Genomic DNA, 22,199 nt, shown 5'->3' with positions numbered 1-22,199 from the left:
ACCCACTGAAATTAACAAACACGACTAAGCTTGTTCCATTAATTTCAGTGGGTTTACTCTGAGTAAAACCTAGCTGAGTATGGAAATGTCCTATTCTGACTAAGTAGTTCTGAGTCTGAACCACAGTTCAACTGTTCAACTAAGCTGCTCATAAAAATGGAGCCACTGCAGTTTTGTTTTCCCCTCCTATGTTCTATTAGCTGGAAAACAAATGGGGTTTTTTTGGAGAGCAGGGTTAATGGTGACATCTCAGCTGACAGTCAACTAAAGTGTGTGTGTATCTATTGTAATAATACCACATTCATACAAAGACTACCCAGCACAAGAAACTGATGACCCAATTTCTCACTCTCTTTACCCCAAGGCTGTCAATGCCATGGATTATTTTAATGCTGTTTGTGTCTTTCACCTTTCTCCTCCTCCTCCTCCTCCTCCTCCTCATTCATTTCCCCCTCCCAGTGCCTTTGCCTTCCCTAAGGCAGAAGCCTGATGCATTGCTTAACACTGGGGGAAGGGTTAATAGTACCTTCCAGCCCTGAATGTTGAATCGCTTTATTCTTCCTTTTGGTCCCATTCATGCAAAGCAGCAGCAGCAGCTGTGTACTCTGCACATATCCCGAGGGACTGGCAAGCCCTTCTGAATCTATAATACTCAAGGCTCCAGGGAATGTGCATAAGCAATCCATGATTCACTGGGAAGGGGGAGAGAATGGCTTTGATAATTTTTATGTCCCACCTACCATGGCGAGGGAATGCCCTGAGGCTCAGTGTGCTTGGCATGCTCACAGACCATACTATCCACTAGATTAAGTGATTTTGGTACTTCATGAAAAATGAAACTGATTCAGGTGGGCCCTTCTACTGACAGCAGCCATAGGGATAAGAGCAGAGGTGCCAAAATGGCGCACACTAGTTGTTAGCCATTTCAAATTCTCCCAACCACAGCCAGTGTGGCCAGGGAACAGGGATGATAGGGGCTGTAATCGAAAATCTGGAGGGCATTATAGGTTGTAAGAAAGACACGGGGGTGGGATGAACTTCAGCATTGCTTAACACTGGGGGAAGGGTTAATAGTACCTTCCAGCCCTGAATGTTGAATTGCTTTATTCTTCCTTTTGGTCCCATTCATGCAAAGCAGCAGCAGCTGTGTACTCTGCACATATCCCGAGGGACTGGCAAGCCCTTCTGAATCTATAATACTCAAGGCTCCAGGGAACGTGCATAAGCAATCCATGATTCACTGGGAAGGGGGAGAGAATGGCTTTGATAATGTTTATGTCCCAGCTACCATGGCGAGAGAATGCCCTGAGGCTCAGTGTGCTTGGCATGCTCACAGACCATACTATCCATTTCAAATTCTCCCAACCACAGCCAGTGTGGCCAGGGAACAGGGATGATAGGGGCTGTAATCGAAAATCTGGAGGGCATTATAGGTTGTAAGAAAGACACGGGGGTGGGATGAACTTCAGCTTTTGATTATTCTAAGAAGGTTCATCACATTCATCTGCACTCAGTGGCTTAAATGCAATGATGATGATGATCATTATAGAATAAGTCATTCTTCACTTCACTAAAGAAGCCTACATGCGGCTCTGCAATGTAGCCCATGCATCTTTCATGATAAATGGGCTGTTTAGTTCTGCTACTTTTACAGTGAAACCATATTGAGAAATCTGTATTTGGACACAGTGATGATACTGCATGCATGCTATAAGCCCCACCTTCCCTTTCAAACCACCCTTATGTGAGTGAAAAGAACAAATGGTTAAGTTTGTGCTTATGTTTTAGGAAAACTGGGCTTTGCTGCATGTTAGCATGCTGCCAGCGGCAATAATACGCATAGACACACGGTAAGGATGTAGCAGAACAGAGGCAAGGTTTTACTCGACATGTCCTGCATAGTATAAAATATTGCCATTAAGCCTCCACTGAAAAACAGAAGGTAGCTGCTCTCCAGTTCCTAATGGCCTGTTCTTAGCATGGGATGAGGAACCTGTTGCTAGACTGCAACTCCCATCATTCTTGATTAGTGACCATGCTTGCTAGGGTTGATGGGAGCTGAGTCAAGTCCAACAACTTCTGGAGGGTGGCAGGTTTTCCATCCCCACCAAGGCAGCTGTTGCAAAGGGAGCAAGCAACAGATGACTGGGACCAGGATCTAATTCCAGCCACATCACTAGTACAGCAGCACCAATCAGCATGCTTGCATACATCACTCCTTTCTCCTTTAATGCGTACAGGGAGTAGCTCAAATGAACAGTAGGCTTGCTTAGGGAGTATTCAGGCGCTCAAAGACACTTGTGCTGTGCCCTAGATGGCCTGAACTGGCACAAAACTTGTCCGCTGTACTCATAATTGTGATTTGGGGGCTGGTTGACTTTGCTCCAGGACGCGGGTGACGCTGTGGGTAAAAGCCTCAGTGCCTAGGACTTGCCGATCGAAAGGTTGGCGGTTCGAATCCCCGTGACGGCGTGAGCTCCTGTTGCTCGGTCCCAGTGCCTGCCAACTTAGCAGTTCGAAAACACATCAAAGTGCAAGTAGATAAATAGGGACCGCTTACTGGCGGGAAGGTAAACGGCGTTTCCGTGTGCTGCGCTGGCTCGCCAGATGCAGCCTTGTCACGCTGGCCACGTGACACGGAAGTGTCTCCGGACAGCGCTGGCCCCCGGCCTCTTAAGTGAGATGGGCGCACAACCCTAGAGTCGGACACGATTGGCCCGTATGGGCAGGGGTACCTTTACCTTTTACCTGACTTTGCTCCACTTGCAATGCCCTTTTAGGTTCAGTAACAGCTGAAGAATCCCACTAGGATCAGAGCTGATATGAGGGAGCTTCCCTCAAAACCCAAAGCAGCCCTGCACAACTTGTGACCCACAATTCCGAAGCGCACAATGCTTGTACAGCAGATCATCAGTGGCTCAGTGAACTTCTCAGTTTTCTGCCTGCCCAGGACTATAAAGACATGAGCGAAATACTCAACTACATGGCTGGTGGTCTGTATTCAGCATGGGGAGCTGCAAGTTATGCAGGCCTGCGGTTCTAAAAGAAATCTGTGGTGCACTGGAATTTAATCAGGAGAGAGGCATGTGTGTGGCTTTTTGTTTTTTATTCTCATTTTATTTATTTTTTAAAAGAAACTTTAACCAGCTCCTATATGCTGATTGTGGCTGTATTACCTTTTTTTGCTTGCATTTTCACCTTTATTAATAATTCAAGAAGAATTTATGATTTGCAACCAGGCAACGTTTTGTGCTTTTAACTATGGATTTTTTTTTACAGCTATTCTTAATTCTAAAAAGCCCTTTGGCAACACAGATGTTTTGCTTGAACTCTTAGAAATGATCCCCACAGCACTAGAACACTAAGCTTTTTATGTTCGCTGTTGTCGTAAAAAAGAAACTTCTTTTCACCTTTCTCACCCCATCCCCAGACAAAACACAACACACGCATCCCAAACACAAACCCACACACCCACACCAGATCAGTAATATCCCTAATTAAGCAAATTAAAATCAGATGACCAGGTATATTCAAGCATTTATAAAGTTAACCCTGACTCTCTTAAAATGCATCTAAAACTTAAGTGTTTAAATGACGCTAAAGACAGCTTTCATTGTCAGAGTGATAGCAGGTGTCTCTTTCAAATGTCTTTTGTGTAGCAGGGCAAGAGAAACTACAGGAAACATTTTCATTTTGGTCACTCTGCTGTACCAAAACAGGCATGAAGCAATGCTGGTTGGCTGTTGCGGGTGGGGCTTGAGGGGGGCTTTGGCACACTTACCCCCCACATCCATCACCAACGAGAGGCTGCTGGTCTCCAGCCCTTAAGAGTCTGCAAGCGTAGCACAGAGGGTGCACTTTTACTGCTAAGTGTGTGGATTTCCAGATTAAGGCCAATGGGCATTAATCTAAGTCAGTGTCACACAATCACTTTCTATGGCATAGCTCCACAAACCTGGATGGGGTTAGTTTAGGCGGGGTTTCCCAAACTTGGGTATCTAGCTGTTTTTTTTGAGGGGACTACAACTCCCATCATCCCTAGCTAGCAGGGCCAGTGGTCAGGGATGATGGGAATTGTAGTCCACAAACAGCTTGGAAACCCAAGTTTGGGAAACCCTGGTTTAGCGCATGGGTGGGGGAATCATTGGCCTTCCAGCTGATGTTGAGACTTCGTCTCCAAGTAGCAGGGATGATGAGTCCTATAGTTCATCAACATCTGGAAGACCAGAGGCTTCTGACTTACATTGGTGAAGCTGTTCATTAACAGAGCAGAAGCTCTCCATGTCTAAAGTCCCAGATTCAGTCCCTGGCATCTCCAATTAAAAAGGATTCAGGACAGAAAATACCCCTGCAATAAGCCGTGGACAGCAGCTTTCCTACTCCCTATATCATGGGTAGGCAAACTGAGGCCCGGGGGCCGGATCTGGCCCAATCGCCTTCTAAATCCGGCCCACAGACAGTCTGGGAATCAGTGTGTTTTTACATGAGTAGATTGTGTACTTTTATTTAAAACACATCTCTGGATTATTTGTGGGGCATAGGAATTCATTCTTCCCCCCCAAAAAATATAGTCCGGCCCCCTACAAGGCCTGAGGGACAGTGGACTGGCCCCCTGCTGAAAAGGTTTGCTGACCCCTGCCCTATATAGTCTTTTCATTCATTGTACCACTTTGTAATGCTTTTTCCTATTGCATTACATTAATTTTTTCAGTCAAAGAAAAAGCCTGGAAAACCAGTCAGTTATCAGGGTGTCAAATTATAAACTCATTTATAATATTCAAATTGACCACAAGAGGGAGCCTGTGCCGTCTCGTTTAAGTAACAAGTTCATCCAACAAAATTACTGTATTTTTTGCTCTATAAGACTCACTTTTTTCCTCCTAAAAAGTAAGGGGAAATGTGTATGCGTCTTATGGAGCGAATGCAGGCTGCGCAGCTATCCCAGAAGCCAGAACAGCAAGAGGGATTGCTGCTTTCACTGCGCAGCGATCCCTCTTGCTGTTCTGGCTTCTGAGATTCAGAATATTTTTTTCTTGTTTTCCTCCTCCAAAAACTAGGTGTGTCTTGTGGTCTGGTGCGTCTTATAGAGCGAAAAATACGGTAAGTGGAAAGTTAAATCAAAAACAAAAAAACCTTCCTGCGGAACAGCAGTTCTGAGGCAGAGCAGGCTTTTCTCAAAATGTACAAGACTTGGTATACTCAGTGGCGTAGCGTAGGTTGTCAGCACCCGGGGCAAGGCAAGTAAATTGCACCCCCTAACCCGTGGATTTGCGCCCCCTAACCCTAACCCCCAGATGTTGCGCCCGGTGCGGCCGGCCCCCCCTGCACCCCCCACGCTACGCCACTGGGTATACTTAATTATTCTGAAAATATGAAGCACTCTAGTCTTGCAATATGAAGGGATGTTCCCCACTTTGGCTTATGCACTCTCTCAGTACAAATGAGATGGTTTGCAAATGCCATTTAAATTATGCCTGCATGTGCATTGGGTTAAGGCAGCATTTCTGTGCCATCTTCAAGATGCCAATACATTCTTTTAACACAGTTATTGATCTGATTCTCACATTTTCCCCACAGAAGTATTTCATTAGTAGAAAGGGCTGTCTTGTAGGAAATTTACATAAAGTCATGTGCTGCAGTTCTTAAACAACTACTATAGTCATGGATATAAACTATAAGTCATGCAATCTATTTTTGGAAATGTATCTAAATTAGGCAGGGCAATTGGGGGGTCTTTCTGAGCCAGAATTCAACAACTCCCTAAGGTCATTTTTTCCACCCACAACCTTGGCACTGTTCAGCATATTTTTTTCAAACTCCTATATGATCAGTCTTGTTTCATTCCCCCCCCCCCCATATAACACATATCTAAGATTCGCAAAAGGGTGTTTCTCTAATCACACTTATATGGCAAACATGGATCAGATAGGAAAAATACACAAGAACTCTCTCCACATTTTAAAATATGCCAGTTTTTCAAAATCAGTGTACAATTTGGAATGGGCAATCTGTATATTCAGCAAACTGTGTAGCAATTGTTAAAAATTCAGAATGAAAATGCTGCTTAAAAATAGTGGCAGGTTTTGTAGATAATAAGAGGACATTTTAGAGATTTCCAAAATAACACACTCTGATTCTTTTTCAAAGAATGCCATGTATTACAACATAAAAATAAGTAATCTATAAACCTTTGGAATGGGATATAGCAAGTGAGAAACTAAGCAACTGAAGTCTGGTTGTTTCCCCATGAAAATAAAAAGTGGAACACTGGCTGATTTTAGCCTCTGTCTTGTGACTCATTTCATTTTGGCCGGAATTGTACCTGCAAGTTAATAGGTCTAACACATTTAGTCTGAACTGATTGTATTATGCAGCTGACAGTATTTAAATTCATTTCCACTATAGATCTCTCTTCCTCCGCTCTGCAGACTCTATGCTGGATTTTGAAACTGCCATTTGTAGTTAGGTAGGAACTGAATGAATGAACGTAAACACGTACATATCTGTATGTATAAATTTCTCTTGTTTGGGAGGATAGATAATAAAATATGTAGCTTTCACGTATGCAAAAGTAGAGAGCTGTAAAAACCTTGTTAGAAGTCATTGTTTTAGATGTATTATAACAATACAATAACAAGCGGGATTAACGTACGATCGAGATCTGTGCCTGGATCGCCGGTGGTTGGGATCAGATTGGTTTTTCTCTTTTTGCCGCCTCTGCACTGCTTCCCACTGGGGACCTGAATCAACCATGTCATTCTCCTGCCGTACCCTGAGGAAAGAGTGAATGTTGAGAGTGAATATCTGATGGATCAGTGTTTTAGTGATTTTTCACCACTTTCTGAGAAAGTACATTCAGCTTCAGCTTTGTGAAAAGCTTTTTCATGCATGCAGGTGAAAGAAAGAACATTATGAGACATAATCCAGGCCAGGTTGTAATTCCCATTGATTTCAGTGGGAGATATTATATGCATAACAACATAAATAATATCTGCCTTAGAGTTGGTCACACTATTTATCTAGTATGCTATTCTTTAGTTCCCAGTGCCCCAGAAATAAGGTAACAGACAAGACCTACATTGATTTGATTTCTCTGTCATATATGCATACATGTGTACACACAATCATGTTCATGCTGTTTAACTTGCCGTTATCACCGAAGTTAAAGATGCTGGGAGCAATTCAACATAATACTATGGCAATCATTCTGTTTATGCAAAAGCATTTCAGCTGCCAGACGTAACAATCCCTTCTCTCTTCCTGTTCTGATGGTTCTGCTGACCCCCAGATGAAATTTGGGGGGGCCAATGGAGGCACAAAAGAGACTGGGGAAGCCTTGTGCTAATGGAAGTCTTTGCATGGACTTCTACTAGTGGGGCTCATTAAATATTGCCTGTCGCAATTTTCTGTACAACTAAAAGCATATTTGTCATAAAGCAGCTTTTGTGAAAAGCCCTATGCTCTTGCCTTATGGGATTACAAGGTTGCTAGACTGGCACCTTGCTCATAAGCAGCTCAGCCCGTAATGGATGGGCTGGATCTGGGTACAGGTAGTGGGGTGCAGCTGGATACACTTGCCCTAGGCCTCAGAGGGCTCAGCTGGCTGGAGGGCCTCATCAGGGGCCTGCCGGGCTTACGCTGTCATGCTGTCAGGAGCTGGAGTCGGGCATAGGCCAGCAATAAAACAATAAAGCACCCAATGTCCATGAAGTTAACTATTTATTCAAAGAAACTAAAACGGGGCAGGTCTAATGATCACAGCAACTCTTCCCAGTAGATCTTGCCCCAATGAAGCAGTTGCAAGGACTGAAGGTTCCACCTTCCCACTGCTCTCTAAGGCTCCTCCCCTGGTTCCTTCTCCAGCAGTCTTAGGCTCCTTCATCTTGTCTCTTGTTGCTCCTCCCTCTTCATTCCTCTTTGTGTTCTAGGAGTCCATGGGGGAGGAGAGGTGGTCGCAGCAGGAGGGGGAAAACTCCCTGGCTTCTTCAGCAGCCTTCCTCCACTCTGTCTCTTGGCTACCCTCGTCTTCAGCCTCGGAGTCTGAACTGCTCTCTGCTCCAGCCTCTTCCTGCTCATTAAACCCTGTTGCCTCTCCAGCTTCTGACACCTTCTCCTCCCAGTCTGCCCTCTCTTATCCTTCCGATCACTTATCGCCATCCCACCACCGATCCCCTTGGGGGTTCCCCAGCTCGTGTCTCCCAACAGTCCTCTACATCCAGCCAGTTCATGACACATGCCAAGAACTGTATTCTAACAAGACTCCTGACCCTGGCGTCAGACAAGCTCTGCACAGGCCTGGGTGGTGCTGATGAGAGGCTGAAAGCTTTCATACTCCTCCTGATGGCTTATGAACCTAAAGGAAGCCACCATGGAAAGGGAATAAAGGCCAAGACTGCCTCTTGAGAGAGGACAAAGGAGAATGGTAGGCTGGGTTCCCCTATGCTGAGCAAGCCGTCTCTGGTCTACCAGGAAGACAGGAAAGGATGTGAAGCCGGTGCTGTCCAATGCCCTGAGGGGTTTAGGACCTAGAAACTGTGACACCCCAATATTCCATGTTTATTTGTGAAATATTAAAGTACTGAAAGGGCAGGAGTAAGAAATCCAGTTTTCACTAACACTGCTTCTATAAATTGATTAGCAAGGCAAAAACGATCCATATAGATTCATATTTAAACAAAGTGTGCCCTAAGTTAGACCAGTGGTTTTCAACCAGTGTGCCATGGCACCATGGAGTGCCTTGAATTAGGGGAGCCATGGGCAACACTGGCCTCTGCCCCTCTTTCCTTCCCTCCCTCCTCTGATGCCCTCTCACATCTCTGCCTCCCAAAGGTTTGTTGCAGCAGCCCTGGCTACCAGCTCCACAGGTGAATGGTGCCTCTGGGGCTGGCCAGGGGGTGCTTCCCAGGTCCCTGTGGGGCAGTGGGAGGAGGCATCTCTCTTTGGGGCAGGGGGGGCAGCCCAGAGACCAGGGGCAGCAGCAGTGGTTGGCTTGAGGACTCCCAAGGAGAGGGGAGAGGAGACTGAGGGAACACTCGCCAAGGGAGGGTGCTTGAAAGGGGGTGAGGAGCTGCTGCCTCTGTAGGCAAGGGGTGACATAAACGGGCTCCTGAGCCCCACAGGGGTGCTGCAGAAAGAATGTAGTTGGTCAAGGGAGCTGTGGAAACAAAATGGTTGAAAACCACTAAGTTATACAATTTGTTTTGAATGCTGGCGCCATTTCTTATTCACCTATGTCTCTTCTTCCGATGTTCTCTGTTTGAATTTTCTGATTCACTACCACTGCTGGTATTGCAACGGGACCGTGATCTAGAAAGGAGGCAGGCGGAACAATGTTCAGAAAACAATTAAGCTTGTCTTATATTATTAAATTACAACAGAAAACAATGGGAACATTTCGCTAGGGAATAATAGACAAATTCTCACTGTTGCATCAGTCCTGCTATGATAAATGTTACGTTGTCCCAGTTCCACTATCCCTTTGCTGATGCACAAGGAGCTGTATCAAGAGGCTTGGGAGAAGCCCGAGCTTTACAGAAGTACAACAAAATACTGGGATGGGGAAACCAAAAATAGCTCAATGGCTATTGAGCATGCTCAGTAGCTGTGGAATGTTCACTGCTCATTGGAAAAGATAAATGGAGTAGAATGCCCTGCTGGTTGGCAAGAACCCTGAATGTCAGCACTTCCTGCTAGGAAGAGAGGGTGCACTGGAACATTTTGCTGAAGACTCAAACTCTCACCTTCGTCTAAGTGGCACTCCAGGCTCATTTTCACTCCCTCCTGAAGGATGTCTTCTTCGTGAATTAGGGAATTTTGGAGATCTGTTGCGGTCACTGGGAGAATTATAAAGCCCACTAGGGTCAAAGAACAGTGAAAGTCAACAGATGTACCCCCTTGATTTTCACAGCAAGTATTGCAAGGACAGAGTCTCATTTATTTATATTATTACTTTGATAGTGAAGGCAAATGTTGGCATTTTCTACATTTATGCATATGTCATTTTAACAGACACATAGGTAAGATTTGGCCAAGCTAAGATGAAATATATTATGGCCTTTTCGGAATAAATTAAATATATTATTCTGAACTCTGCAAGTAAAGAACAATTGTATAGAAATGAATGTTTACGAGACACTAAACGTATTTCCACTGATGAATTAGTCATAAAGCAAAACCGGGGGGGGGGGGGGACATTTTTCATTCATAGGAGGATTTTTGCACACACACACAAAGTCTTCAACTATACCATTTCCTTGTAATATTAGTGAGAATAAGACCTGCACTGCCCACTGAAGTCAAAAGATGTAAAGAACCCAGTTTGGAACAGAATTACAACCTTATTATCTGCATATATCATCTTCTCCACAAATATCGTTCATTAATATTCATTAAGAAATTCCTAATGCCCCATAATTCCTAATGATATTAGTGAATCACCAAGTATTCACAGTTCATTTACATGAAAAATATGCAAGTGGGGACATGACATAACACTTGGATCACCTAGAGTTATTTTTTTCTGGCGTCAGCCTAATGGCTTCAAGTATGTGTGCTGAAGTTTTGCCTCTCTCAGTCAATAATGCAAAAATGTACATTTACTGGGCTTTATATTCTGAGCAACTGAAATGTCTTTACGTAATACAATCTGTATATCTTTCTACAGACTTAAATACTTGTTTACATCAATATGTACCCCGTATATGAAATGAATCGTGTCACATATTTCCGCCAGGAAAATATCCGAGGCACTCCTATTTTAAAAAGAGCTAAACATGGTGGGAAGGAGCAAAGGGATGGGTTTGCATCGTCACCATCACCCACTGTGAACAGCATGTTCCTACACATATTTGTGTTCAACCTTTATGTAATATGGAAGCGCACATGGGTACACCTAAAGCATTTTTACATCCACACCTGCACCCACAAAGCATTAGCAAAGAAGCCTCCTTCTCTGCCCTCTCCATACAGGTACCCAGAGGTGGTAGAGGGAATGGAACAGAGATAAGGAAACACTACACCAGTGTGGTGTAGTGGTTAAGAGCGGTAGACTCGTAATCTGGTGAACTGGGTTCGCTTCCCCGCTCCTCCACATGCAGCTGCTGGGTGACCTTGGGCTAGTCACACTTCTCTGAAGTCTCTCAGCCCCACTCACCTCACAGAGTGTTTGTTGTGGGGGAGGAAGGGAAAAGGAGATTGTTAGCCGCTTTGAGACTCCTTAGGGTAGTGATAAAGCGGGATATCAAATCCAAACTCTTCTTTATCCTTCCCCACCAACAAACATACACCTATCCCCGGGAACTCCGCATAGACACATGGGAATCCATTTTCCTATGCCAACCCCGCCCCTTCTTTCTCCTCCCCCGCCCCCTTCTCAACTCTCCATCTACAGGGATAGCAGTGTCAAAGGAAAAGGAAGAAGAACTGCTGGCAGCTGCCCTGAAGGTGGAGATTAAGGTGAATGTGGGCAAGCACACTCCAACCTCTCATTTATCAGTACTTAGCAGGCAATGCCTAGGACTAGGAATTGGTTTCATACCCACAAACATTTCGGATGGAAGGACAGGGCACCTCTACCATTGGCAGCAGAAGCTTCTCCTGCTTACCCAACGCTCTTGTTTTTGTCCTATTGTCAGCACAGCCTGAATGTGTTCGGATGTCAAAAGCGGTACACTCACAGGTTTTTAAAATGTATATACTTTGCTTAGCATAGATCATATCCTCTTTCTGAGGCATCATACTACTGCTTACCTCTGTGGGCAGTTTTCTTCCCATGGTGCACTGGTTTTGCTTCTTTGGGTTTCTGGGCTGCTTTCATTTCTTAATTTTTTGAAACTAATAAAGTATAGAAAAATAAATCCCTTAAGAGGATCAAATCATAGAAATGAAGGAATACAAAGGTGTGTTAAAACTTTCTAAAATTTCTTTCTACAGGTTTTGCTAAAAAGTGGGCATGCACACGAAAGCTTATACCCAGAACAAACTTAGTTGGTCTCTAAGGTGCTACTGGAAAATTTCTTTATATATTGGTTTCAAATTTGATTACCTAAAGGACCAACTTCCTCTGTATAATCCTGCCCCCAAACTGAGAAGTTTCACAGAGTCTTTTGTGTGCTCAGGGACTTCCTACCCTGAGAGATCCATATGGGGGCCGGTAAACACTTTCGTTTTTAATCAGGATTTTGAGCCTGCCTAGATATTTTGGCTGCTGCGAGCTATGTTGTTTGCTACACGTCGTCCACCTTGTTTATACAGTTTAAAATAAAAGAAAGGCAAATTATAATTCCCATTGTGTCCTGCTGCTACTAAACTGAATTTGGTAATTTGTCTGTTTTTATGAAGATACTTTTCCTGAACATGGATATGCATAATGCTGTTATGTCTAAGGAAACTGTGTATCTGCGTGTGTGTATGCGCACACGCCCAATATGGCTTTAAAGCAGAGTGAACTAATCCAAGATGTTGAATTGTTTGCATTAGATTTCTAAGCTATTTGTCATTTGTAGCAGACACACATTTCACAGCAGTAATGCTAAATCGCAGCAGCTCTCTAGATATGAGGATTATCTCCTGCCGAACACTTAAGAAGGGGATGAACTGGTTCAGATTTTTCAGAGGCGGCTTGGGATGTGAATTTCATGTGTGATCTCTGCTCCTCGGGTTACCTCGGGTTACATACGCTTCAGGTTACACACTCCGCTAACCCAGAAATAGTGCTTCAGGTTAAGAACTTTGCTTCAGGATAAGAACAGAAATAGGGCTCCGGCGGCACGGCGGCAGCAGGAGGCCCCATTGGCTAAAGTGGTGCTTCAGGTTAAGAACAGTTTCAGGTTAAGAATGGACCTCCGGAACAAATTAAGTACTTAACCCGAGGTACCACTGTATACAGATAGATAATTGGTTCTCTTTTCGGCAACGAACAAGAGGTTAAGCTTTGATCATTGGGCTTACAAATTTAACTTGGGAAGGATTTCTAATGTGTTCTGTGAGAGTGATTATCAGACCTGGAACCAGGTTAGACTCTCTTAACCAAATTAGCTGAAAATGATAGACAAGGGCTCCTGAAGTCAGAGTCTCAACAGCAAAGCTCCAATACTTTTTTTGCTTTTTTCACCCACCAAGGCAGGACTACTGAAGAAGCTGCAGTCTGAATCCCTGAGGCACCACTTAGGCAGCATTACAGGCCCCATTAGTACTTGGTCTGGTGACCTAGGGAATTATCTGGCCCTACCATTAGGCAGATGGAGAAAGCTGTTTCAGGTAGCAGATTTTTTAGGTATCACTCAGTAGCAATAAATTGTTAGTTATTTCAATTTACTACAATTATTATTGTATGCTTAGAGGTGGGGAGCAGAGTCTAAGCTTCCCGTCCAGATGTAAGAAGGCCCAGACAGAATGACCTCTGGCTTCCCATCATTCCTCACAGCAGCTGCTGTTTTGTAACCTGACAGACGGATAACGTCAGGGTGTGGCTTGGCCTCACAGGCCAAATTAGGACCCCTGTTGGACCTAATCATGTCTGCAGGTTTCCTGTGCCTGAATTAGAGCTTCCATATAAGGAAAATGACCCTTCACAACAGCAGCAATTGGTGATATCACCAAATACTACTGCTGTAATGAGTCATTTGCATGCACAAGTTCTAATGCATTTTGGTGTTCAGCTGCTATTTAACCCCTTGCTTTCGATCCATGTCTATATATACCACAAAAGCTTATACTGTGATAAAATGTGTTAGTGTCACAAGACTCTTAGTTGTTTTATGTGAAATTCCGCGGTTGTGTTTATAAAGTGAGGCATGGCTACTTAATTATAATGCACCATTAAAATGCAAGCTTTTAAAAATAAACTTTCATTCATTCTTGCATCAAAATGCAAACATGCAGTTTGCAGAAGTAGACTATAGACTAATCATTTGCTAATGAGCACTGAATAAGTCCTTTGCTAATTGTGGGTCTGGGACATAGATTTTCCAAATCCAAGAAGGCTAATAGCCTAGAACCAACCTCTGGTTCTTTCTGCCTTTACAAACTTACTGGAATTTCAAATACCTTGCTTCAGACTTTCTTATTCACTTTATGGCAAAATAAAGTAATAATAATTATAATATCACTACCTTTTTATTGGTGAGGGTGCAATAATTTTTGTAGTTCCTTCATTTTCTCCAGTTAAAGTGTGATTTGTACAATGTGATCCTGAAAGATAGAAAAAAAAATGTATTTTTACTAAATGATTTTAGTGGTTCTCTTGGACTTTGCAGCACACTATGCACCTAGACTTTTGTTGGAGTACATCTTTAGTTTTTGAGACGATTGTGTCCGTGGGGAGGGTGGGAAAGCGGACTGAGAACTATGAGGGGAAAGTAGATATTATGGAAATTTCTAACTTTTAGTGACTATCTGAAGAAGTGTGCATGCACACGAAAGCTCATAGCAATAACAAACTTAGTTGGTCGCTATGGTGCTACTGGAAGGAATTTTTAAATTTTGTTTTACCCTTGTTGAAGCAGCAGTGTATGAAATACCAATTAGATTCCGTCCATAAGGCACATTTCACCACACTTGGACTGTGGCTGAAGAAAATGTGCTGGAGGCATATTGTGCCTTTACCAGAGTTTGACATTTTGCCAATACTATATTGAAAATACCAATGACAATGTTCTGATGGGAGTTTTTAACAAAATGAATGCATTATCAGTTTGCAAATAGCTCTGTAAAAACACAATTTGCAGAATCTGTCGTATATTGGATCAGAAAGAGGTCCACTCAATCTAAGCAGCAATCATAATAAACTGAATGTCTGTTTTATACAAAAGCAAAGCTTTTCCAGTCGGACAGACAGTGCATTATTTTTATAATTAAAAAGCCTGGTACCAGAAGACAGAAGTGCCAAATGGGGATTATTTTGTCAGGCATAACGCTAAACACAAACTAACAAATGCATGGATCAGAGTTTTTATACTCTAGTTTTTAATTCCTTCTTCATTTTATTTTTATAGTGCTAGACTGTTCCATCTTGGTGGAATTCTGAAGTAGTGCTGAAGTTCCAATTCTTGATCATAGTAGAAACATTACTGAGCAATGAGTAAGCTTTGGTTGCCTGTAAACATTAACCACTGTGGTCAAAGAACGACATTGGAAATCATGCTAGTTCTGTTAGTGGGATGTTAACAAGGGATAATACCCCACTATAAAACATGTAACCTATATTTAGGATGTCCAAATCTTCAAATAAGCTTATTGGATCGAGTTGTTAGATGAATGTTTGAGCATTTCATTATACACCAGATAAAACACTCTGTTATAAAAGCCTACTGTCATATGGCCTAATAAAATAAGTATATACTAAACACACAAATATAAAAGATATCAGGGGCATTACACGACAATATCTGAAAATCTAAAATATGTAATCTTATAGTTTAACATATGCTCATACAATTTTTTATGCAAATCACATAATCCAACTCTGTGCACGTGAAGCCCTTAAAAATAATTAAAGCACCACCAATCCGCTAGCTGGCAGGGGGCTGGTTGCGGCATAGCCTGAAGACAGACCCCTGCTTCTGCCCCAAATGGCGTAGCAACAGATTAGTAACATTTTTGAAAGTGTTTCATGCACAGAGCCCCAGCTGTTGAACAGGAGAGGTAGACTGCACATGCAGTGTGTATCTGAATACATGATTCCCTATCCAGATGTATATATTGAAATTCCTATGCCAATTATCATTATAGCAGTAGAATGAAAAACAACCCGCAGCAATCTAACCGTGGCAATAGCAGCAGTAAAAAAGATTGCAATAATCCAGTCCTGAGGCTACCAGAGCATGGAGTTCTGCAGCCAAGTTATCCCTGTCCAAACAGAGCCACAGTTGGTTTACCTGCTGAAGCTGGCAGAAGGCAGTGTTGGACAGCAAGTCCACCATGCCTCATGTGACAGCAGTGGCTCCAGGAGAGCTCTCAAACTATGAACCTGCTCTTAGGGAGCATGACCCCCATCTAGAGAAGGCTGCATACAACTCAACCAGGAGCCTTAGAAATAAGAGGCTTGATTCACAGGCAACCAAACAGTTGTGGACTTTAATATATTGGGTTCTTGTGCTTGATAGTCAACATGCTACTGCTCCTTTATGTAAAAAACCAAGCAGAATTCTGGGGGAAGAGAGGGAAGCTTGGACTTATGGGAGAGTTGAGTCCTCTTTTACGCCTCTGTTAAACGGAAGGAAAAGTTCTGTTGGGAAATTAATTTGTTCACATCTTCCTTGAGTGGAGTGTAACACATCCACCTCCATTTGTGAGGGGTATGTTCACACATGTGGATTTTATCTGGTTGCTTTTTCGCACCATCATTTTGGCAGGTCAGTCAACCATATCAGGCTTTTTTTCCCCGGTACCTACGGGACCGCCTCTCCTGGTATGCCCCACAGAGGAACTTACGGTCTTCAAACAAAAACATCTTGAAGGTCCCAGGCCTCAGAGAGGTTAGGCTGGCCTCAACTAGAGCCAAGGCTTTTTCAGCTGCGGCTCCAACCTGGTGGAACGCTCTGTCACAAGAGACTAGGGCCCTGCAAGACTTGACATCTTTCCGCAGGGCCTGCAAGACAGAGCTGTTCCACCAGGCCTTTGGTCAGGGTGCAGCCTGACTCCCTCCTTTGGCAATCTTTACAAAACTGTAGTTATGGTTGCCATCAATTTTCAATTTGATCTTAATTAATTTTTTATAATGTTTTATAATGTTGCACTATTTTAGTGTTGTTAGCTGCCCTGAGCCTGGCTTCGGCTGGGGAGGGCGGGATATAAATAAAATTTATTATTATTATTATTATTATTTTCATAAGTGCTGCAATGGTACACCTTTACAAACACAATATTCCAGTAGTTTTCTCATCAGAACATTGAAAATCCATATTTAGCACTTGGAGGTAATCCATAAAACTAGAATAATTGATAAATTTGGTCCATTTAAAGAAAAAGAAAATATGAATTTCTCTAGAACTGTGATTATATTCTCTAAATCTAATGTAACAGGTTAGTTTAGCCATTGTTATATAATCCCATGTACATTCTTTAATTGTTGGACTTTAATCATTTGTATACTATCAGTAATAAGCAGCAGGAAAAGATTTAAGAGGGCACTATTTACTTTCAACAATTAAAAAATAAGGAATCCCTTTAGAGGACAAACTACACCTTTTGAAAAGGTCTCTTTTATACAGGTATTAAAGGTGCAGAAGCCTTGACTTCTTTTATACCTGGTCAGTCTACCACCGCTAAAGGAAAACATTACAAATGTGTGTATAGTCCGTTAGAAAGCAGTTACATTGCTTCTTTAATAATATGACTTGTAGTATTTCTCACTGAATATATTGAAACTTTACCTTGTCCCTGACACACATGATCTGCAGAGTGGATCAAAAGCAGGTAGCTTTCTTTAATAATTCAAATTATCAGTGAAATATTATATTTATTCTATTCATTATTCACTTAGTTAAAGTTGTGCTTGCAAAAATACCCACGGAAAGAGACAGGAAGTGTAATGCTGCTTGAACTGTAAGCAGAAGCGAAGCAAGAAACAGCATAGCTGATAGCTCAGTAACGTCAATGTTATGCTGCCCTATATTATCCCAAAATAACAAGCTGTTTCCAGAGCAAGCTGATCTCTTGTTTAAACCAGAAAATGTGTGATAATCTGTAAGGAAAGGAGTGCCTTCCTGATACAAATACGCACCGCAAATCGCTTCTAACTTCAGAGAAGCAGAACTACAGTCTCTCCCTAGGTTACATCCAAACCTAGAGGGTGGAATAATGTTACTGCTGGAAGCACTAACTTCTGCTAGACATCAAAGAGACCATAAATAATGTGGAATATTCCTGGACCATGCAGCTGCCCAGCTCTTCTGAACTCCTTGCTTTAATAAGGTGTTTTTTGAGAAATCCCATGAGCAGAACTTGTCAAGATTTCATATCCAGGTTTCCCCGCCCATTATTTTTAAAAATTCACTGTGGTATTTCTCTACTCTTTATATAACTATTTAAATAAACATGTGTGGAAGTTATTAGCATTTAAACTAGATGCTTTATTTTCAATGGGGTTTTCAAAAGCACTCAGTACCAGCTGAATTCTCCTCCCATCAACTGCGAAGCTGGAATCTCTTGCTTCAGTTAACTTAAGAGCCAAACTCCATATGAATGTTGGTCACATGTTTAAAGAATGTGCTTAACCTAGCTGCTTCTGATTTAGAGAAAAAGCAGCTGCAGGGGCCAGATTCAGATCAGGGACCTATTTGGGGGGGGGACTTTGTATATGGCGATAATTTTTTTTGAATACCGTATTTTTCGCCCTATAAGACGCACTTTTTCCCCTCCAAAAATGAAGGGGAAATCTGGGTGCGTCTTATGGGGCGAATGCAGGCATCGCGGACCTCTCCGCCAGCAGCGGGAGCGCTCCCGCTGCTGGCGGAGGGGTGCCTGCATGCTGAAGCCTGCGCGCGCTGAGCTCAGCGCGCCCAGGCTTCGCGGACCTCTCCGCTAGCAGCGGGAACGCTCCCGCTGCTGGCGGAGGGGTGCCTGCATGCCGAAGCCTGCGCGCGCTGAGCTCAGCGCGCCCAGGCTTCGCGGACCTCTCCGCTAGCAGCGGGAACGCTCCCGCTGCTGGCGGAGGGGTGCCTGCATGCCGAAGCCTGCGCGCGCTGAGCTCAGCGCGCCCAGGCTTCGCGGACCTCTCCGCTAGCAGCGGGAACGCTCCCGCTGCTGGCGGAGGGGTGCCTGCATGCCGAAGCCTGCGCGCGCTGAGCTCAGCGCGCCCAGGCTTCGCGGACCTCTCCGCTAGCAGCGGGAACGCTCCCGCTGCTGGCGGAGGGGTGCCTGCATGCCGAAGCCTGCGCGCGCTGAGCTCAGCGCGCCCAGGCTTCGCGGACCTCTCCGCTAGCAGCGGGAACGCTCCCGCTGCTGGCGGAGGGGTGCCTGCATGCCGAAGCCTGCGCGCGCTGAGCTCAGCGCGCCCAGGCTTCGCGGACCTCTCCGCTAGCAGCGGGAACGCTCCCGCTGCTGGCGGAGAGGTGCCTGCATGCCGAAGCCTGCGCGCGCTGAGCTCAGCGCGCCCAGGCTTCGCGGACCTCTCCGCTAGCAGCGGGAACGCTCCCGCTGCTGGCGGAGAGGTGCCTGCATGCCGAAGCCTGCGCGCGCTGAGCTCAGCGCGCCCAGGCTTTGCGGACCTCTCCGCTAGCAGCGGGAGCCAGCACTGGGCTCCCACGGCTTGCAGAGAGCTGCCTGTTTGGGGGCTGGGGTCGGGGGAAGCTCGGGCTTCCCCAACCCCGCGCCTGGGGGGGAAATAATTTTTTTCCTTTATTTCCCCCCCAAAAAACTAGGTGCGTCTTATGGGACGGTGCGTCCTATAGGGCGAAAAATACGGTATTTTTGGAGATTAAATAAAAATGATGTGAAAAAATATTGTTTTGTTAATCGTATAATATATAATAATATATAATATGATTGTTGCTATAATTCTTATATTAAGCTTATTTTCAGCTGCTGTTTCATTAATAGTGCTTTATAGATTGCAATTGTTCTACTGATGATTTGTTCTATTATGTTGTTGCTTTTTTCGTTCGTAAGCCGCTTTGAGAGAGAATTGAATAAAAAGCGGCATAGAAATACAGCAAATCTAATCTAATCAAAAGCTTTCTGCTGAAAATTGCCCCCAGTCTGTCTGTTATTTGCCCCTGAAGGTGCTGTTTACCGCAAACAGCACCAAAAATAAGAGGAAAATTTGGAAGGAGTCTGAAACTAGTCAATCAATTGTAGTTTTGTAACTGACTCTAAAGTATTCCCTTCTGTTTAAATCTCAGTGTAATAGGAACTGTGTTCAGCAACGCTTACCCATCTGTTGTGTTTTTGATGCTCTTTTTGGATAAGTTTTACTACGACTTCTTTCGACTGTTTGGTCAGGTCGAGGAAGCTGGATAGAGATGTCTTTGTTCATTTGCAAAGCTGTTCTCCCACTAGAAAATGAAACAAAATGAGTCAAGTAGGTTTTCTGTACTTCAAACAATTAAAAGGAAAAATGTGGCCCATTGTCCTCACAATATAACAACTTCCTTCACCCCCTCCCTTCCGCTGCCCTGCAAGTTTTCCAGTTTAATCTTGAGGTATAACTGAATTCCCTTCCATTTTCCAGTATGTGTGTGTGTTGAAGTGGCACAGCAAATCTGTATTTTGTACTTCCTTAACTTCCATCTTTGTTTGGGCCAGCTAAGCACTAAGTGAATCTCTAGCAAGCGCTCTTGCTTCCCTCAACAAGATAAGTAACAAAACATCTCCCAGCAATAAGTCTTGAAAGTGCATAAAACAGATGCTTAAAGGAGGTAGTTTCACTCCTCCTCCTAGTAGCTGGAAATGCCAAAGATTGCAAGGCATGTGCTCTGCTACTGAGCCTTGCTCACCTGTCAGGTGTTGGGGTGTGCAACTCAAACCGGGACCTGCCACAGGCAGTCTCCAGTGCCTTCACCCCTGCACCATTCTAGTCCTTAGAGGAAAACCAGGCAGATTAGGCTTCATGGATCAAGATCAGTAATAGTCAAATTTAGACTTCGTCATGAGGTCTCAGTGGGGGTTAAAACAATTTTAAAATACATTGAAGTCAGTAAAAGGGAATTACGATTGTTGAATAGTGGGTAGACATGGCAGACGACACAGCGATTTCTCCAAAGCAGCTCTTTATTTTGTAAGCTGGAACAGAACTGAACAGCAAACAGCTCAGCCGGCCTGCTTTTATAGGCAGCCGGCTGTCAACATTGTAGCAACAACAACCCAGGGTTTCCCGCCTAAAATAACTGACGTGGACCTGAGTGAAAACTATCTACAGTATCCCCCTGCTGGCCCAGGGTTAGAACTTCAGTACATAACACCGATCAATATAATAGAGTGGGTACTAAAATATTTTATGTATCAAGGCAGGGTAAAGATGTACCTGAAGGAGCGTCTCCACCCCCCATCATTCAGCCCAGACACTGGGGTCCAGCTCCGAGGGCCTTCTGGCGGTTCCCTCACTGTGAGAAGTGAAACTACAGGGAACCAGGTAGAGGGCCTTCTCATAAGACTCAGGTGAGTCAGCAACAAGCTGATCACTGCGTAATTTAAAAAGGGGGTGTTTGGAACTCTGTTAGAATATGGAACTTGCTAGCGCAAGTTAGGAAGGGTGTGATTAAACAATATATCATCTCCTGCCTCCCTAATCATCCCCACAAATTTCAATAGGGGAAAAAATGTAAGGTTCTGTACTTAGGAAGGATGAACCAGCTGCACAAATACCAGGGTAGTTGAAGTCTCCCTTAGAATCATATCTCTCTTTTTGAATGTTTGGTAATCTGCTCTAGGAAGGCAACATCCAATCCTGACTTGGAGGTCTATAGCAGACACCCACAGTAAGGTCACTGATGTTTTCCTTTCCTAATTTTGTTATCCACATACTCTCAATCTGCCTTCCATGCTCCAAGTCATGGAACTCTACACAAGTGTACATATCCTTTATATATAATGTTATTCCTCCTCCCTTCCTGTTTGGTCTATTCTTTTTGAGTCTTATCTCACCAGGTTTCAGTAATACCTATGAATGAAAACACCCTTGATGTTCTATTGTGTGTTTATTGGACTGATAAGTCCTGTCTCACTTGCTCAATGCACTACTTGATTACCAACCTTGGCAATCCTGAACTCCCAGCTGTGGCTGGTACTGGAGCTTGGCCAAAGCTTGACAAAACACTGACACCCTCCCAAGAACAAAAGCTGCTGTTGAAATCTGCTCACTGGAAGTGAACAAGGGTGGAATCATACATCCTCTAAAACCATGGCCGCTACAAAAATCATAGAATCATAGAGTTGGAAGAGACCACAGGGGCCATCGAGTCCAACCCCCTGCCAAGCAGGAAACACCATCAGAGCACTCCTGACATATGGTTGTCAAGCCTCTGCTTAAAGACCTCCAAAGAAGGAGACTCCACCACACTCCTTGGCAGCAAATTCCACTGTCGAACAGCTCTTACTGTCAGGAAGTTCTTCCTAATGTTTAGGTGGAATCTTCTTTCTTGTAGTTTGGATCCATTGCTCCGTGTCCGCTTCTCTGGAGCAGCAGAAAACAACCTTTCTCCCTCCTCTATGTGACATCCTTTTATATATTTGAACATGGCTATCATATCACCCCTTAACCT

At 43.9% G+C, this 22,199-nt stretch overlaps 1 protein-coding gene across 4 annotated transcripts in view; it reads right to left on the bottom strand.

The window, feature by feature from the left end:
* EPB41L4A (erythrocyte membrane protein band 4.1 like 4A) overlaps positions 1-22,199 on the bottom strand; it is a 112,136-nt gene that overhangs the window by 6,669 nt on the left and 83,268 nt on the right. For all 4 annotated transcript variants that reach the window (XR_014503060.1, XR_014503061.1, XM_083403986.1 and 1 more), the window contains exons 13-18: positions 19,873-19,994; positions 14,112-14,190; positions 11,749-11,832; positions 9,741-9,854; positions 9,229-9,306; positions 6,653-6,772 (exon numbers count right to left, since the gene is read on the bottom strand). Coding sequence is in view for 2 of the 4 variants with exons in the window: in XM_083403986.1 (XP_083260112.1) it covers positions 6,653-6,772; positions 9,229-9,306; positions 9,741-9,854; positions 11,749-11,832; positions 14,112-14,190; positions 19,873-19,994 (597 nt within the window). In the remaining 2 variants the exon portion in view is untranslated. The remainder of the gene's footprint in view (positions 1-6,652; positions 6,773-9,228; positions 9,307-9,740; positions 9,855-11,748; positions 11,833-14,111; positions 14,191-19,872; positions 19,995-22,199) is intronic.

Source organism: Podarcis tiliguerta (assembly GCF_965153285.1).
Source record: "Podarcis tiliguerta genome assembly, chromosome: 11".
In the NCBI taxonomy this organism is placed as follows: domain Eukaryota; kingdom Metazoa; phylum Chordata; class Lepidosauria; order Squamata; family Lacertidae; genus Podarcis; species Podarcis tiliguerta.
Note: the sequence above shows the minus strand (reverse complement) of the source record. Positions and strands in the feature narration are given on the sequence as shown.